Source organism: Portunus trituberculatus, chromosome 27 (assembly GCF_017591435.1).
Source record: "Portunus trituberculatus isolate SZX2019 chromosome 27, ASM1759143v1, whole genome shotgun sequence".
In the NCBI taxonomy this organism is placed as follows: Eukaryota; Metazoa; Arthropoda; class Malacostraca; order Decapoda; family Portunidae; genus Portunus; species Portunus trituberculatus.
In genome coordinates this window covers 16,984,902-17,003,732 of record NC_059281.1, presented here as the reverse complement: position 1 = coordinate 17,003,732, position 18,831 = coordinate 16,984,902, and the positions used below count along the sequence as shown (strand labels likewise).

Below are 18,831 nucleotides of genomic sequence, written 5' to 3'. Positions count from 1 at the left end.
TACGTCTTTCCTAATTCCACTTTATCTTCATATAATCCACTTTTCCTTATTTAACTTCCTTCCTTGAATTGATTATTTCTAGCCTTTATCATTTTCTCCTTTTGTCTCTCATTTTACTTTTTTACTTTCCTTCCTTCCCCTTTTCAAGATTAGATTTATCCAAAGTTTACTAATAGATATCAACTTTTCTCTCATCCTTCCTTTCCATCCTTCGTTATTTCCTGCTTTCCTCCCTCCTTTCGCCCTTACTTCGTTGTTAGCTTTATTCCCTCTTCACATTGTGCAAGCAGTATATCCCTCTTCAAATACCCTTACCTGCTTTTACTCCTTCCCTACAGCAGCTATGAGTTTCTTTTTTTTTTCGTGTCTTTTCTTCTCTTTTTTTCTCATTATTTCCAAGTTGCATTAATTCCTTCATCGCTTAGGATATTCCACCTTCCCTTCCGTCCCTCACTGAAGATTACTCCTCCATAACTTTTCCTCGCCCTTCAGCTCCCTTTCTCCATCCAATACTGTGGAGTAAATATCTGGGTTTTCTTTCATTATTTTTTCCCTGCCAACCATTTCATGCCACAACAACGCCAACCACTTCAATCACTCCATCCAGAGAACCATCAGTCACACTCTCTCTCTCTCTCTCTCTCTCTCTCTCTCTCTCTCTCTCTCTCTCTCTCTCTCTCTCTCTCTCTCTCTCTCTCTCTCTCTCTCTCTCTCTCTCTCTCTCTCTCTCTCTCTCTCTCTCTCTCTCTCTCTCTCTCTCTCTCTCTCTCTCTCTCTCTCTCTCTCTCTCTCTCTCTCTCTCTCTCTCTCTCTCTCTCTCTCTCTCTCTCTCTCTCTCTCTCTCTCTCTCGGGAAAAAGGAAGGGGCAGCCTTGTTATTCCTGTATCAAAACAACTTCACCTGACAGACGCTGTTTCCATACAAAGGAGGCAGGAAACAAGTAAGAAAGGGGAACAGAGAAAGGAGGAAAAGATGTGGAAAGAGAAAGAATCATGGCAGTGAAGAGAAGAGGAAAGAATAGCATTTTAAGATACACAAGATAATGATTAAGACGTATTTGATTTCTCTCCAATGATTATTCTTTTAGAAGCGGCTTATCAGTTAACTCAGATATCATTTAAACAACACAAAGCACAAAGGCGAAGCACCAAGCCAACCCTATATAAAATTTCCTTTTTTAGTGGCTTAAAATAGTAGAAACACTGAGATCATATTAAAGTTTTACCTAGCAATGCTCAGACTTCACCTGGGTTATGCTGTACCTGGTGTGCATATCACAAAGGGATGCAGATATGTTAGAAGCTGAATACCAGAAGTCTAGGATGATGCAAGAATGAAATATTTTCTACTAGTCTTTCAAATTTGCATTTGAAAGACTGGTAGATTAATGAGGATGTAATAGAGATAGGTAAGTTTAGCAAGAATCGCATATATAATGTCCTTAGGGTTGGTAATTAGCTTCATAAATGTAGACTATAAAAAATTGAAATGGGTTACATAAGATCAATGAAATTTGATGAATTTATTGATGGGGATGGCAGGTGAATAAAGGATAAAGGTTCTTAGAGGGACTGTCAAGTACAGGCACACTGACTTACTTTACCTTTCCTTATGTCCAGGTTTTTTTCTGTGATTAACCTCGCTTTTTTATGAATAAATAATTGATGTGGCCATGACCGAGCTTCTTAACAACCAAAAATGCAAGTCAATGGCAGAGACAAAAGACAAGTCGGTTAGTCATTCGTGTCAGATTAGTATTAACGGCAGATTACGTGGAGCGCCTCTCACGTTTGTATATAACGAGGTAGGAATGTTGTGTCTGCCCCCAACAGTTTTCACAGCGAATGTTGCCTTATACAAGGGCTGCCACACGCTGCCGGGAGCCAGACCATTATTGGGGAACATGGTAAAACTAAATATTGTCCCAAGAGTGCCACAGGGAAACTTTCCACACTCACATTGCAGTTTGACACACACACACACACACACACACACACACACACACACACACACACACACACACACACACACACACACACACACACACACACACACACACACACACACACACACACACACACACACACACACACTCAGACCCTGACACATATATACATCATACCAACAAACAAAAAATAATTACCAAACATGTCACTGAATAACAACCATCATTATATATTAGAAAAGTGCACAGTAAATATCTTTCGTCTCCTAATCTCCATCACCTGTTTACCTCTGCAAACGCAGCGTCCATAGCAACAAAATGGATGGAACATTTCTTAAACTAGGTCTTGAGATTGCCTTACCATCACTGCACCTTATAAACAACACAATAATTAACTTTGAAACTCAACTCTTTATTCATAACCATTTTGGCATCTTCCTTTCGACTAATTTTGAGTGTTTAGCGAATATTGTTGAGGTTTCCTGGTCATTATCTTAGCGATGCTTTAACACAACAAGCATTTTCCATAATGAAACTGAAGAAACATGATGAGAACTCGACTGATTATCTCCGTGTCTCTTGAAAACAGTTGAAAAATCAGGTCATAGCAACAAGGGAAGTATACAAGTGATGTTTTGAAGTTAGTCTCACATCCACGAGCCTGAGATTGAAAGTCGTGCAGTTCAATGTGGCAGAAAGAGCAGCGTGGAGCATAAACACGCGGAGCAGCATCGCCCAGGGAATGCGAGAGACTGACGGAGGAGGCAGAGAGAGACGAGAATCCAAAAGTAATAAAAAGTAAATTTAACTTCACGCTTCGATCTTCTCTCTCTCTCTCTCTCTCTCTCTCTCTCTCTCTCTCTCTCTCTCTCTCTCTCTCTCTCTCTCTCTCTCTCTCTCTCTCTCTCTCTCTCTCTCTCTCTCTCTCTCGCAAGCTGACTGACAGAGGCAAAGTAAGAGTTTTGCCGCGGCCCGTCAGCGCCACACTGGTGTAAACAAGAGGGTTGGAAAATGACAGGTGGAGAAGGACGTGACGGGAGGCAGGACGGGAGAGTGAGGGTAGCGAGGACGGGATGACAGAAGAGAATAAAAGCAGAATGGGTGGTGGAGGGGGTAGTAAAGGAGGAAAGACGTACTAGAGAGGAAGAGTAGTAGAATAACAGAAAAAAATGAGGAAAGATGAGATAAATGAAATGTAAAATGAAGAAAACGATTTTATTTACATCTAAAAGTGATAAAAAGTAGGAGGAATGTGTGAAAAATAGGAGTGTAGAGGATAAAACGAGAGAAAAAACTGTGAGGGATGGAAGAAAAAAGTTAGGAAAGGTGATAGGAAAGATATAGAACCTTAGAAAGAAGAGAAGGAAAGAAATTCAAAAGGAAGAAGGATAAGACACGGAAAGGAAAGCGAAATAAATAGATCAAGGGAAGGCTTGAGCGTGTTAAAGAGGAAGCATTACAAGATTGAATGGAGAGTGTTGAGTTCCGAACCTTTTTAAAAATTTTACTCTGGGAACTGAAAGAAAAAAAATGTAATGTTTATGGTGAGTTTCGTATGTCTTTTTTTTTATCATTTTATATTTTTTCAGCTTTAATTATAAGCCATTGAATGAAAGCGAATCTAAAGGGACGTGTTTCCTTTCATTTTTTTTCCTTGTCGATCTAAATTGGATGAAAGAAAATAGCAGGTACAATTACACGAATTACATTTTTTCTCTTGTTGATTGAGATTATAAAAATGTTTGTTATTCTTGTGTTTCGCCTCTCTCTCTCTCTCTCTCTCTCTCTCTCTCTCTCTCTCTCTCTCTCTCTCTCTCTCTCTCTCTGGTTACTTTTTCCCCGGTAGCCTTCGAATTTAGTTTTTCCCCTATCAGGTTTTGAGCACTGGGTAACCATTAGTGTGGGTTGAGAGTTTCCTGCTTGTCTTTTTGATATCCACTGGTTTCTTTGTCTCTTTACTTGCTACTCTGCATGTTTGTATCTCTGTCTATTACTCCTCTGTTTCTATCTGGCTGTGCATATATTCATCTATCTTTATGTCTACCTCTGCTTGTCTTTCTGTCTCTTATACAAATACCCACAAGACCACAACTTCATTTTTTCTCCCTTTTCTTTTTCTCTAACTCTTCCTTACACTTCATTTACCTTCTATATAACCTCTATCGTCACCTCCACCTCACCCATTCTGTTCTCACCCATACCTCACTGCTCCCTCCTCCTGCCCAGCCCTCTCCCCCACCCCGGCTCTTCACCACGCCCCAGCAGACTCTCTCTAAGGTCAGCGGGTGTCCACTTGAAATAAAAACATACTTGTAATAATGCTGCCACGTGATAATGATCTTGTGTGTGTTTGTGTGTGTGTGTGTGTGTGTGTGTGTGTGTGTGTGTGTGTGTGTGTGTGAGAGAGAGAGAGAGAGAGAGAGAGAGAGAGAGAGAGAGAGAGAGAGAGAGAGAGAGATAGAGAGATAGAGTTTGAAGGTCTACATTTCAAGAGTGTCTGCTATATGCTTTCTTTAATTCATCTATTTATTTATTTATTTATTTATTGCTTTATTGTTTTACTGAGTCAGTTTCTTCATTGACGCGTACCCTTGAGAGTCCGCTACCACCACCACCACCACCACCACCACCACCACCATCACCACCACCACTAATAAAAACAAAAACAGCAACAGTAACAATAACATCAGTTCTCTCTCTCCTTCCTTCATGATTCAGCACATTTACATTAGTTCCTTTTGTTTGTTTTCCTTTTCTTTCCTCGAAGCGTGGCTCATCGACTCTTTGTGTTGATTAATATAGTCAGCTGTTCCACTCCCTCTTTTTCCTTCCTTGTCTTTTCTTTTTCTTAATTTTTTTCTTTTTTCCTTCCCTTTGTAAGTTCCTCTACCCTTCCATTCCTTTCTTACTTACTTATCACTTTCTTTCTTTCTTCTTTTCCTGTCCTTTTGTAGCTTTTCTTATTTATGTTGTCATTTTCTCCTTCTTTTCTTCCTTTCTTTCCTCCACTTCCTCATTCACCTCCTCTTTGTCCTTCTTCTTTACGTACATTAATTTTCCTCTTTTCTCCTTCCCTCTATTTCATCCTTTTTTTTTACTGACTGTTTTCTCTTTTTTTTTCTAGTTATTTTACCCTTTGTTTTCTTCCTTTCTTCCTTCCTTACCTTCCTTCCCTACCTTCCTTCTTTCATGTTTCCTCCCTTATTTACTTCCGTGTTCTCTTCTTGTGTTCTTCACTTTCACTTTTGATCATCTAACATTATTTTGCTTATTTGTTCTCTCTTATTTTTTTTTTACCTTGCAGTGTCTCTTCGATAGCTCTCATATCTCTCTCTCTCTCTCTCTCTCTCTCTCTCTCTCTCTCTCTCTCTCTCTCTCTCTCTCTCTCTCTCTCTCTCTCTCTCTCTCTCTCTCTCTCTCTCTCTCTCTCTCTCTCTCTCTCTCTCTCTCTCTCTCTCTCTCTCTCTCTCTCTCTCTCTCTCTCTCTCTCTCTCTCTCTCTCTCTCTCTCTCTCTCTCTCTCTCTCTCTCTCTCTTTCACTTCCTATCTCTATTTCTAGCATGCAAAGAAAACAATGCAAGACTCAAGAAAAGTTAAATTGCAAATCTATGGGGCACCGAAGAGCACTTTGCCATGAATATTTAAACTTTTCCTTTATGATATTAACGTTCCAAAGCACGAAGAGCAAACACACACACATACACACACACACATACACACACACACACACACACACACACACACACACACACACACACACACACACACACACACACACACACACACACATATACACACACACAACCTTGTTCGAATTACACGGTAATTTTTTAAACAAGGTGGACTTTAAGCTTCCACGTATTTCTTTTTTTGCTAATTCATGCTTATTATGACTCCTTGAAAATGTGGGACACGTGTAGCTCGTAAGAGAGAGAGAGAGAGAGAGAGAGAGAGAGAGAGAGAGAGAGAGAGAGAGAGAGAGAGAGTCTAAAAAAATCGTGCTGGTTGTTGGATGACAGGATTAGGATGATGGTGACGCAAGGGAAAAGGAGGAGGAGAAGGAGAAGAAGGAGAGAGAAAGGAGAAATGAATAAGTCAGCCCGTGTCGCCGTGACTTTCCATCGCTCCCTCCAGATTATTTTCACTCGCTATTTTACTCTTTGTTACTTAGAGTCACTGCAGCAGCCAGCCACTTGCCGCTCAGGGTCTTTCCACATGCTGACGGTCTGTAGCACTGGCACTGTGTTGTGTAAGGGGCGTTGTTCTGAGCCTTTGACTTTGGTCGTGCCCCGAGGAAGGAAGCGTTCTCTTCCACCTCGGTTACTTTCAGAGTGGGTTACGTTAAGTTGTTGGTGTGCGGGTTTGTTGTATGTTGTGTATGCATGAGAAGAGTTTAGGGTTAAGTGGAGTTTGTTTATGTTAAAGTTGGTTACTGTTCTGTATTAAAGTCTTGTCATTGTAGGGTATCTTTGCTGAATTAGGTAAGTTTAGATTTAGTTTGGTTAGCTCTGATTATGTGTGGTCAGATAAGGTTTTGTTTGGGTAATCGAGTAATATTAGATGAAGTAACGTAACTCTTCCTGCGCTGGTCCATCCCTAAAGTAGCTGCTGCCGTGGCTAATATTCACGTGATCTGGATTCTATTTTTAGTTTTTCATCGTTTGGCGAAGATGAAGACGCCTCTTGAATACAGAGACGCGTGACTTCAGTTCAGTGCGGGAGCTGGTGGCCGTGAGGGACGCGAGTTAGCGGATCGATCAGTGAAGTTACTCGGAGAGGGAGAGTGTTAGTGAGGTTCGTCCCAACAGAGCTCTTTGGTCTTATGTTAACAGTAGTTAGTTTTAGTTAATTGTCAAAGGCTTATCTTAATCTTTTTGCACTTATCTCCACCGGCTGACCGTTTGTTTCAATCCACCAATGAAACAAATATGTAACATTGCCTAGCTCTAAAATAAATTGAACATTATCTGATTAAGCTGTACTTTCTCCCTTTAGTGGCGTAAATTAGAACAAGTGAGCATCTCCTTGTATTTAATATTCTACGAAAAGAAGAAGAAATATCTTACTCCTCACGTTTTCACAACTACTCTGTATGCTGGTGCGTGAGTCTCGAGTTGCTGTTTTGTGTAACGTTTACATTCATTTGTATGCGATAAGACATACATGGGCACCTCTGTAGCAGTACTTAGAATGCGACTCGAGAAACGGAAGTAGTTAGCAATCTCCTAGCTGGACGATTTTCAATGTAGTTCAATTTATTATCTTGTTTAGCTCCTATCTTTCTCTTTTTACATTAGAAGATTTGGAGACTTTTGTGTAGTACTTGAACTCGATGACAAAACGAGGAGGAGTTAGGAAGAGGAGAAAAAGATGGACAGTCATTATATCCTTGAGTAAGTCATTTTGTATGTCGGTGGAATAGCGCGCACTGGACTCCGTAATGCGAAAACCTTCTGGATTTTCTTCTCGTAAATCGTTAACTTGATGAATTATGGACCAAATCTCGCCGAGTGGAGTTACGCAGATTTCTTCGTGCGAGACATAAAGTTGCGTCGTAAAAGTCAGGTGCAGAAGAAGAGATGGAGGAAGAGGAGGAGAAGGAGGAGGAGGAGGAGGAGGAGGAGGAGGAGGAGGAGGAGGATGTCGTATTGTTGGCAGTTGTGCTGTTTTAATTTCTTTCTCGTGTCTGCGTAATAAGTGTTGAATATAAAACTTTCCTTCGTCTTTTAATATCTTGAATTTCATGGTGTTTATATATTTTTACGTAACATTGCGTTACATAACGGAACATACTGAAAACCTGATTATTGCCTGAAAGATCTCCTGCTTTTTTCTCAGCTCCTTACGTGAATTAAAAAGATTCCCCTACTGGGTGTCCTTGCATCGCTGTGACCGGAAGAGCAGAATGGCGAGAAGTCACCTCTATAATGACAACGAGGCAAGACATTAAAGTCTCAATAACTTTGCCTTGTTCTTCATTATATTGTTAAATGGTTTCTTTCCTCGTAATCTCCTTAATTAAATATTATCAACTCATAATAATGCTTCGGGAAATTGTTTTATTCATTTCTGTTGTGAATCGTAAAATATCTCTATTGAAAAAGTCTTGCCTTACTCAATTTTATCTTCCCATTCCTCTCTCTCTTTTCTCTCATTCCATCTTCCTTGACTTTTCCGTCCCTTCATCCCTCTCTCTCTGTCTCTCCATTCTTTTCGCTTCTAGCTAACTCTTTCTCCCGTTCACCGCCTCACCTCTTTGCTACACCTCATCGAACCTGCTACATTTCTCTTTTACATATCAGCAAGAAGTTCCTTTGACCCTTCCTTCCCTTAGATGCTGTTTTTTTTCCTCTTTTCTTCTCCCCTCTTTACTTCCACCTCCCTTCTCTACCTCCTCTTCCAACTCTCCCTCCTCCTCTTGAATAGAAGTCTCCCTTCTAAATCTTTGATGGGGTGCTCATTAGACGGAAGAAATTAGGGATACGAACAGTCTTTGTTACTCTCTTTTTAAGCGTTGTGTGTGTGTGTGTGTGTGTGTGTGTGTGTGTGTGTGTGTGTGTGTGTGTGTGTGTGTGTGTGTGTGTGTGTGTGTGTGTGTGTGTGTGTGTGTGTGTGTGTCGGCTTGTGTATAATTAGAGTTAATGTTTTAAAAGAAAAAGTGTATTACTAACAGAAGTAGTAAGAATTATAACAGAAGCATCAACATCATCATACACCCTCTCTCTCTCTCTCTCTCTCTCTCTCTCTCTCTCTCTCTCTCTCTCTCTCTCTCTCTCTCTCTCTCTCTCTCTCTCTCTCTCTCTCTCTCTCTCTCTCTCTCTCTCTCTCTGACTCACCTGGCTAAGGAGGTAATTACAGGCAACACACACCTGGTTTCGTGCGTGGCGTCGTAAAATCCTGTGTTCAAGTATAGTTTTTTTTCTCATTTAAAAGTCGGTCAAGAAACGCAACACTAAGAAAAGCTGCTGACTTGTGTTGCAACCTCCCCAGTGTTCGTCTGTAAAATTTGGAAACAAACGTGAGAAAATGTCACACGCACGGATGGGATGGGGTCATGTGTGTGTGTGTGAGTATGTGTGTGTGTGTGTGTGTGTGTGTGTGTGTGTGTGTGTGTGTGTGTGTGTGTGTGTGTGTGTGTTTGTGTTTAGGTAGGTAAGGTGGAGTGGTGTGGAGTTGAGCAGATGAGAGTACGTATATCTTCCCGATCAACATTCCACAATCATATTGGAGTCTAAGCATTTTGTACGTTTTAAATTTCAAGCATCTAATTCCAAATCAACCTATGTACATGAATACGCTTCTTCGTGTGTGCCTACATGTGCACCTAGATGAACACCTTCCAAGCTTCTTAGTCACTAAATACAAGTACGGTTCGAAACATCTATTGAAGAACACTACGTGACATGTGTGTGTATAGCCAGCATCACATGAGCAACGTAAAGGGCAATACTTTATAGATAAGAGCATTGTACCTATTAAGATATACCTCAACTGCCTACGTTTTTATCCCATAACTCTTTTTAGAGGTGCGACGTGGGCGTGGAGGCTTTCACTCTCATAAGATGGAGCGTTGGAGTCAAAAAGTAGGCAACCATGGGCGGTGGCTGGGACGAATGCTCCTTTGCCAGTGGATAGGAAGGGTTGGTTACCCGTGAGGAGGTTGAAGCGAGAGTCTGGGTTCAGTGGACATGGTTATCACTGTCTTTGATGAGGAGTGTGTAATGGGAGATAGAATGGACTTTCTTGTTATTCTGGGAAGCAACTGAGAAGGGTTTGGAGCGGAGCAGGATGGAAACCACGGCTTAAATCTGACGTGTGGGATGTCCTGCTGCTAATGCATCACTGGAGGAGATAGGAAGACAGAGTGAAAGTGAGTGAGAGGGGGAGGGAGAGAGAGTGAGAATCAGTTAGGCAGCCAGTCCGTAATCTGTATAATCCTGAAAGCCCCTCGTTAGGTAATGCAGCAGAGCACTTGTATGGGCTTAAGTCCCTTTACCATGACTCCTCAGCGCCAGATTCTGCCTCGTCCTGCGCCACGGGGGAGAGCCAGAGGAGAGAGGACACAGGTGAAGCTTGGGAGGGATGAGGAGAGGATGAAAGAGAGTTTTTAGTTCTTGCTGAAGGGAAGAGGGAGAAATTATAGTGCAGTGCCAAGAATAACAGCAGCAGAAATGATAGTACTGGTGGTGGTGGTGGTTGTGGTGGTGGTTATTAAATACAAGTAATAGTTGTTTAAGTAGTAGTAGTTTTTTTTTTTTATGTTGCTGCTGGTGTGACTGTAGTTGATGATAGTAGTAGTAGTAGTAGTAGTAGTAGTAGTAGTAGTAGTAGTAGTAGTAGTAGCATGTAACAAAAGCAGTAATGGTAGAAGTAACGGTAGTAATAACTGTAGTGGTAGTGACAGTAATAATAATAGAGTCGGTATCAGCAATAAGAGTTGTTGCTATGGAGGTGACACCAGAAAAAAGGAACACAAACACAAGGTGACGAAATTCAAAGCCGGTGTGACACAATTCCTTCACGTGGCGGCCGGGAGTGGCGACGCTGCGGTGACTGTGGGGTGGAGGCGGAGCTGCGGTGTCCTGATGGCTCCATCGTGACGCAGGAGACGAGGAGCGCCGTTAGAGCTTATTTTTATATGCTGCGCCACGATCATGTGTGTGGTGGGGGGATAGAGGGAGCGGTGAGGGGAGGGGTCGGACGTCCATGGTGTTAGTCATGACTGATGCTGATACACGGGGACTTTAAATCACCCCCTTCTCTCCCTCCTTACCCCCAGCAAGCTACCTGTACCCGTCTGTGTCCAGGTATAGCTCGACTCAACCCCTTTTACCCTTAATTCATAGCTCCCCCAACCTCCCTCTACTGCCTATGCTCCCTTTTTCTCCCTATGCTCCCCAAGAGACCTACATACATGCCCTCCTTCCTTTCTTCTCCTTTCCTCCCTCCCTCCCTCTCACCCTCCCTCCCTCCATATCGGTGTCAACACTGCGTGACTTGTATACCACATGCCTCTTGGTTTTTATTGTTACTATAAATACAGTTCGCTTCCAAATAAACCAGAACACTACATTTTTTTTTTTTTTTTGTTTAGTTTAGTGAGAATAGTGATTTTTTTTTTTCGTCTTTTTATCTTTGGTCTTCACGAGGAGTTTCGATGTGGTTTGTTTGGTATGTCAGGCTGATGCTTCGCCTCTTAATATTTCGTTTTTTTTTTTCCTTTTCTCCCATAATTCAGTTGATATGATGATGTTTGTTTTCCTTCCTTACGTTTTTTTCTCTGATGGTACGAGGAACATGGGTTTGTGAGAGCTGATACTTCGCTTTTCCTTCTAGTAGTTGAGATTTCTTTTTAAATTTCTTATTTTTCTATCCTCTTCCTTTCCCCTGCCTCCTTTGATCGTTCTATATTTACAAATGGTGCTTTCTTTTTCCCTCATTACCCTTCTTTTATCTTCATACAGTCCTCTCTCTCTTGCCACTGCCTCTCATGCCCTCTCTCTAATCACCGCTTGCTCTCCATCCACATCAGTCATTTTGCAGCATCTCACCCCTTTCCACCTCTAACCACCTTCATCTTATTCTCTAACCATTTAACCTTATTCCAACCATCCTTCTTTCCACGACTATCCATCGCCCCATTAAACTGTCCAGGCCTCAGGATGGGAGCGCCGTACGTCTTCCCAACACGTGTATTTGCCATTAATTGCTCGTGTATTGGCTTCCGTCCATCATGTCCTGAGGGAGGCCTTCGATTGGTGCGTTCCATCGAACCGACAGTATTTGCTATGGGCAGGACACACGATACCTGTCCCGCGGCGCCTCCACCACCGCTGAAGACCGATAGTAATTTATTTAGTAGTCTCATGTGGGTTTATGATGTGGTTTTGTGCTCTCTCTCTCTCTCTCTCTCTCTCTCTCTCTCTCTCTCTCTCTCTCTCTCTCTCTCGTCGTTAATTCTTCCCTTTATATTTTTCCTTGGGGTAATTCTTAGTTTTTCATGCTTCCCTTTGGATCACCTACTTTTTCTATTGAACTTATATATTTGTAATCTACTACGTTGTTTGTTTTCTATACACTACGAGATGCTATAAGAATATTCATCATTCTACTATACATTTAACTATCTTTTGGTATTCATTTTGTATGTTTCCCTTTTATAGTGTGTGCATGAAATGATAAACACATTGTCAACTGAGTCAAGGTGATTCACGAATGATTAATGTGCATGTGCAGTGAAGCGGTGACTCGGGGCTTCATAACATCAAGCATCGTGGTACTGGCGATTGAGGAGGTGTGTCCTGAGTGTGAAGCAGTGAAGTAGCAGTCATCTTGGTGCTTCGGGGCCTCATATCATGCAAGGCTCGAATATCGCTGGACAATAGTGTGTTAGTTATGATTGTGAGACCATTGTCTTCGCTACCATCACTGTTACTTCGGTTTGCGTCTCCTCTGTCACCTTTACTATCACCAACACTCGCCATTACCGCCTGAAGTGTTGCTGAGGTGATACAGTGCGGGCAGTGTAAAGCCGCACGCCGTCATAGAGGAAAACAAGTGACGTACAGGACTGTGAGAATCCACCATCGACAACAAGCACCGCACGCGTCACCTTGAACAATCACCATCTGTCACTGTAACTGCTGAGATGTGACGGGGCGGTGCGCATCCCATCGCACCGCAGCACCATCCCTCAAGGCGCACCATCTCTCTGCACCTCTTACCCCTTGTCAGCGTCTCCGCCGGGAGGATGGAGGAGGGCTTGCTGGCGGCGGGTCTTTCCTCTAGCGTGTTTTCCCTGTCTCCCATTTTACCCAACCTTGGGGTGCTGGCTCCCTCGCCCTGGGCACTGGTGAGTGTATGAAGAGGAGGAGGAGGAAAAAGAGGTGGAAAAGAAGAGAAGAAAATTTATGTAGAATAAGGATAATTAGACAACAAAGGAAAAACAATATATAGGTTGAACTTGGGGAAATACGAGAAAAGGAGGTAGAAAATTGAATGATTATCATATGCTGGTCTTTATTTCAGTTTCAACGGATCTAGATTGTTTTCGCCCTAGGTGGTGCTTTATGGCGACAAGGTTATGAGATCTAGAAAGATTAGTGTATTGATGTATTTCGGCACCGTTGTTACAAAGTCAAATGGCGCGTTGAAGGAAAAGGTAATGGATTTTCCTCCAGTAAATTATAACTCGTAACAGTTTTGTGTTGAGCTCGGCGCGTCATATCTCGTCACGCCATTTGGTCATTAAAATAGATAAATAGACGCAAGGTAAGCTAAAGGTTTATGTGGAAATCAGGGAGAAAAATGAAAACCAGGCTGCGAGAGGATTCCAAATAATTACCACATAAAACAGAGCTGCTCCAGAGACGATCAGACTGGCGGCAGTGCGTGTGGCGGTGCTTGTTTGGGATCACTGAGGTAAAGAAGCGTTGCCAAGAAAGGACAGGACAGGAAAGGAAAGTGGAAAGAATATAGTGAGAGTATATTGCATTTCTGTTGCTGTAAAGGTATTCTCTCTCTCTCTCTCTCTCTCTCTCTCTCTCTCTCTCTCTCTCTCTCTCTCTCTCTCTCTCTCTCTTAAACGTTCTATAAAGATCAATTTCGTCTGACTCTTGAAATATTTAGGTTATTATAAAAAAGAATTGAATGTTGAAGTTTGGCAGTCTTCACGAACAATAAAGAAGTTTGTGTATCGCTACTTTTCTTAATTATGCAATTTCATGCTATCAGTATCTATTATTTGGTTTATTTTCGGCAACACTTGCTCAAAACTGTATGCTCTCATGAAAACACACACACACACACACACACACACACACACACACACACACACACACACACACACACACACACACACGAGTCCTTCAAGTATTAAATATACGTATTTTTCTGTTCCAGGTACGTACACTGTTCCCAGAGAACCCCACAGGGAGACTGAGAGTGGTGAGTAGCAGAGGAAGAAGAGGAGGAGGAGGAGGAGGAGGAGGAGGAGGAGGAGGAGGAGGAGGAGGAGGAGGAAGAGGAAGATGAGTTGCAGGAGAGAGAAGATGAAGATTACATAAGTTTACATAGGATAGCCAAACAGAAATAGAACTTCATGTCCCAAATGGTATAAAACTAAGAAACAGAAGCAGTCACAGAGGAGGAGGAGGAGGAGGAGGAGGAGGAGGAGGAGGAGGAGGAGGAGGAGGAGGAGGAGGAGGAGGGATGTAGTGGAAGATCAGAACGTGAGCTAATAGAAATAAAAAGAAAATTAAATGGAGTCTGGATGAGGCAAGATCGTTCCAAATTTTCATGAGCTGTTCTCTCTCACGCGTGTCTGTTTTTCACCTGTTCTTTATTGTTCATGCTACTGTTGCCCTACTTCCCACACTGCTCCTGTCTCTTTCTCTCTCTCTGTCTGTGTGTGTGTGTGTGTGTGTGTGTGTGTGTGTGTGTGTGTGTGTGTGGCTGTGTGTGCGTGCGTGCCCCTGTGTGTGTATTTTCCTCCTTTCCCGAGCATTAGTCTCATTTTCTCCGCGGTTCCCTGCAGGAGGTCGTGACCCGCGGCCTTGAACGCAGGCAGCGATTTGCAGCTCCGGCTGGAGTGGGAGGGCGCCGTGTGACCTTTGAGAGAGAGAGAGAGAGAGAGAGAGAGAGAGAGAGAGAGAGAGAGAGAGATGAATGTTATGGGGTATCTATGAATCTTCTCATTAAGTTTCGTTATTGATAGTTGTAGCAGCTGTAGTAGTACTGATTGCGGTGGTGGCAGTGGAAGTACCATAGAAGTGTCAGTAGTTTTATTGGAAGGAGGAAGAGTTTGGAAACGCTGGATACAAGAAAGAGGAGGAGGAGGAGGAAGAAGAAGAAGGGGAAGGAAAAGAGAGAGGAAATAAATAGTGTTTAATCATAGGAGAAATCAAAACTACCTTAACAATAGATGGCATTAATAATTATACTTATAGCTCTGATATTAGTTAGAAGATATTGTATAGTAGTAATAGTTTTGCATGTGGAGTAATGATAGCTCAGGTGATGGTGATGATACTTTTAATTGAATAAGTTGTAAAGTAGTCATGGTAGTAGTAGTAGTAGTAGTAGTAGTAGTAGTAGTTGTTGTAGCAGTAAGTGGTGGTGGCAGTGGTAGTAACAATAGCAGTAACAATAACAGGAATAGAAACAGCAACAGCAGCGGAGAGTTCACGGCGGGGGCGAGTGGAGCGGCTGATGCATGGCTGCCTGGGGATGGTGGGTCGTTTGCGTGAGGGAGCGAGCGTGGGGAGGGAGTTGGGGAGTGTTTTGGGTCATGGCTGGTGGTGCCGGGAGAGGGAGGGAGGGGCAGGTAATTTAAGGATGGGAGGGAGTGGGGGCAGCATGCACAGCCTCCCCTCCACCCCATACTCCCTCCGAGGTTCCCCCCTCCCCGTGATAATCGGAGGGTTGGGGGTAATGGTGACGCATGAGAGACGTCACGTTCAGACTTTCTGCCATTTCATTTTTGCTTCCTTTGATTGCTTTCCCTTTATTGTTCCCTCCCTTTGCTTCTATTCCTCTGCGTCTCTTCTTTCTGCTTGCCTGGACAACAGTACTTTTTTTTCTTTTTGTCAGCAGTTCGTCTTTAGTGAACGAGACCAAGGCTAGCGAAGACAAGCTGATTAGATTGTGCCTGGCGTGCTAGCACGTATTGCTCCTGGCTTCTGTTTGTGCGTTGTGCAGTCAACTTACAGCTCAAATAGCGAGACTGCATAGATTTCAATTGATTTTTATTTATAATGTCGTATATTTTATAAGTCTTCATTGTCAGATAAGAATTGAAGTTTCTTTTAGAGTCGGACGTTGAAAAGAAAAAAATTGAGACATTTTTTTCCTCGAAACTACGCAATTCAAAATTTTGTTTGGTTAGGAAACAATGAAAATTTTGAAGGATAAATGATCATAAACTTCAATTTTTCTTACAAGTTTACAGAGAAGAAAGTAGGAAGAGCCAATAAGAGAGGTAAATCATAAAAAGAATCAATTATTGTAAAAAAATAAGTTTAAATACGTGCGTTCCTGTATCTTCAAGCGGCATCATTTCCCCTCATCTTTTGGTACGGAGCGACTCTAGCACAGACACGCGCTGAGGGAACGAAAACACGCGTCCTCGAAGTCACCTTTATGCGAGGCTTTAAGGTGCACTCGTTAGGAATGGCACGCCTCCCTCCCTCTCCCTCCATGGCACGGCGTGCGGAACTGCTCTGCCTTGGCTAAAGACAAATAGTTTGTTTCAGGTAGCGTAAGTTAAGCCAAATTATCTCGGGAGTGAGATATATAGCTGCAAGTTAAGCACACCAGAGAGAGAGAGAGAGAGAGAGAGAGAGAGAGAGAGAGAGAGAGAGAGAGAGAGAGAGAGAGAGAGAGAGAGAGAGAGAGAGAGAGAGAGACAGAGAGAGAGAGAGGGGAGGGAGATAGATAGATAGAGAGAGATAGATAGAGAGAGATAGAGAGATAGAGAGAGAGAGAGAGAGAGAGAGAGAGAGAGAGAGAGAGAGAGAGGAGAGAGAGATAGATAGAGAGAGAGAGAGAGAGAGAGAGAGAGAGAGAGAGAGAGAGAGAGAGAGAGAGAGAGAGAGATGGTGAGATGCTAGGTAGAAAAAGGATGGACTACACATAATTGTTGCCAGTTATTGATTCTCGTCGCCGTCCCCACATGCCTCACCTGTCCCGCCTCGACGTTAATTAACCAATCAGAGGCGTCGCCAAGCCACCGTAGACGTGATTGGCAGCCCAGGTTTCGGCGAAATCCTCTGTGTGTTTGTTTGTGCATGTGCGTGTGTATGTGTGTTTGTGTTTGTGTTTGTGCGTGTGTGTGTGCGTATGCGTGTGCGTGTGCGTGTTTCCCTTTTCGATCTGCTTATAAGTTTGCAGTAGCGCTCTCTCTCTCTCTCTCTCTCTCTCTCTCTCTCTCTCTCTCTCTCTCTCTCTTCTCTCTCTCTCTCTCTCTCTCTCTCTCTCTCTCTCTCTCTCTCTCTCTCTCTCTCTCTCTCTCTCTCTCTCTCTCTCTCCTATTCTAAAGAAAGTGGGCAGTGTAAGTCAGACAAGCGTAAAGACTGCGCAACACACACACACACACACACACACACACACACACACACACACACACACACACACACACACACACACACACACACACACACACACGTATGAAAAACGGGAAGCAGAGTGAGAGAAAACCAATACGAGAAATAAAGAGAACCTAAACAATGGGAAAACTCCGTGAAGACGAGGAAAAAAGTCGCTCGTTTTCTTTCCTCCTTCATCCAGGGAAAAAAGTGAGGCGAGAGATCCATTATTTTCCTCCTTCAATTGTCATGTTGAGTTTTTCCTTCCCTTGCTTGGGATGAAAGGAGGAAGTAAAGACGTGTGAGAGAGGAAAATGGAAGGAAAGAAATGAAAGCGCGAGATATTTCCTTGTTAAAAAAAAGTCTAAAGAATGAACTGCAAAAAGAAACAAGAAAGAAGCTATATTTTGAATACCTTAAGGAGACAACCCTGAAAAATTTCTTCCTCTCCCAGCATAACCAAAAGCTAACCACAGTAGAAACATTGTACATTTCATTCTGCTGCAGTCTTTTTAATAGTCTGTTTCTCTTTGGGTGCAAGTTTGAACCAATCAGAAAACATAACCTGCTCCATTGTCCTTTGTTATCCAATCACAGAGCGCGTCCTACCTCGTGCTTCCCTGTAAACCAATCAGAGTGGGTGTACTACTTCACTGTTCTGTATAAGCCAATCAGGACCCATGTACAATATCCTGACCGCACGTAAGCCAATCAGAGCGTGTGTCGTTCAGGCTATGTTCCCTTCAAACACTGCATGTATTGGCAATTCAATTTGTGTGTGACTAAGTTAGCAAGTTTTTCCTCACTCTTTGCTCTTCAAGATATATTAGTCGTTTTTCACGCATTTCTTTTCCTTTTAATTCCTCTTCATTACTACTACACAATTGACACCAATAAGTAGTTCAGTACTCTAGAATACGTAAAATTTATCACTGGTAACATCTGTTTTGTGTTCCAGAAAATGTTACTTTAGACTACGATCTAAATATGAACACAAAGGGTTAGCTGTAGCGATGAAAAGGTTATAAGTGTGTCTGTGTGTGTGGGGGAAGAGTAAGTTTGCGTGTGCGTGTGTGTGCGCGTTTCCTGCAACAATCGTGTTTTATCGGATACTTAAGACATTTCCCTTCCGCTTCTCTCCCACCGCGGCACTTTCTTTAACTTCCTTCTTTTCTTTTCCCTCCCTACCCACCCCTCCCATCCCTCCCGTGGCCTTCTTACTGTCTTTCCGCCTCTTTAACCACAAACTACTACCTCCCTTTTCCCTCTTTCATCGCTATTGTAATCAGACTTTCTTCCTCTAACCTCTCCTCCTCCTCCTCCTCCTCCTCCCCTTTCATCCAGTAACATTTTCTTCAGTTAACCTTGACTCCTAATTGTGCCTGCCATCTTCCCGCTGTGATGATAACAAAAGTAATGATGACAAGTCGTATTTATATATAAACTTACCTTTTGCAGACTGATTCTTCTCTTCTGCTTATCAAAACGCTTCTTATTCATCTTTCTGCGCCATCTTCGTGTTCTTCTTCGTCGTCGTCTTTTTCTTCTTTATTTTGCTGCGATTCCTCGGCCGCTTCATCATCTATACCACAATCATCATTACTTCCGCCATTATCATTGTCAGCATCAGCGTCATTAAATCAACGTTATTTTTATCCAGTAATTTTTCAGTTTCTTTTCTCTTCCTCCTCCTCCTCCTCCTCCTTCTCCTCTTCCTCGTTCTCTTTTTCCTCTTACTTTCTCTTTCACTGGCTTCTGTCTTAAAATTTTTCACCATCCATTGTTTCTGTTTTCTTTCCTCCT

General features: G+C 42.6%; 1 protein-coding gene across 7 annotated transcripts in view; it reads left to right on the top strand.

Annotated features, from left to right (window-relative positions):
• Window positions 1-18,831, top strand: part of LOC123509945 (pleckstrin homology domain-containing family G member 5-like) — a 491,065-nt gene that overhangs the window by 265,261 nt on the left and 206,973 nt on the right. For 2 of the 7 annotated variants that reach the window (XM_045264607.1, XM_045264606.1), the window contains exon 2: window positions 12,109-12,797. The exons of the other annotated variants lie outside the window; for them this stretch is intronic. In XM_045264607.1, the coding sequence (XP_045120542.1) occupies window positions 12,696-12,797 (102 nt within the window). In that variant the 5' untranslated portion in view covers window positions 12,109-12,695. The remainder of the gene's footprint in view (window positions 1-12,108; window positions 12,798-18,831) is intronic. 7 annotated transcript variants of the gene reach the window in all.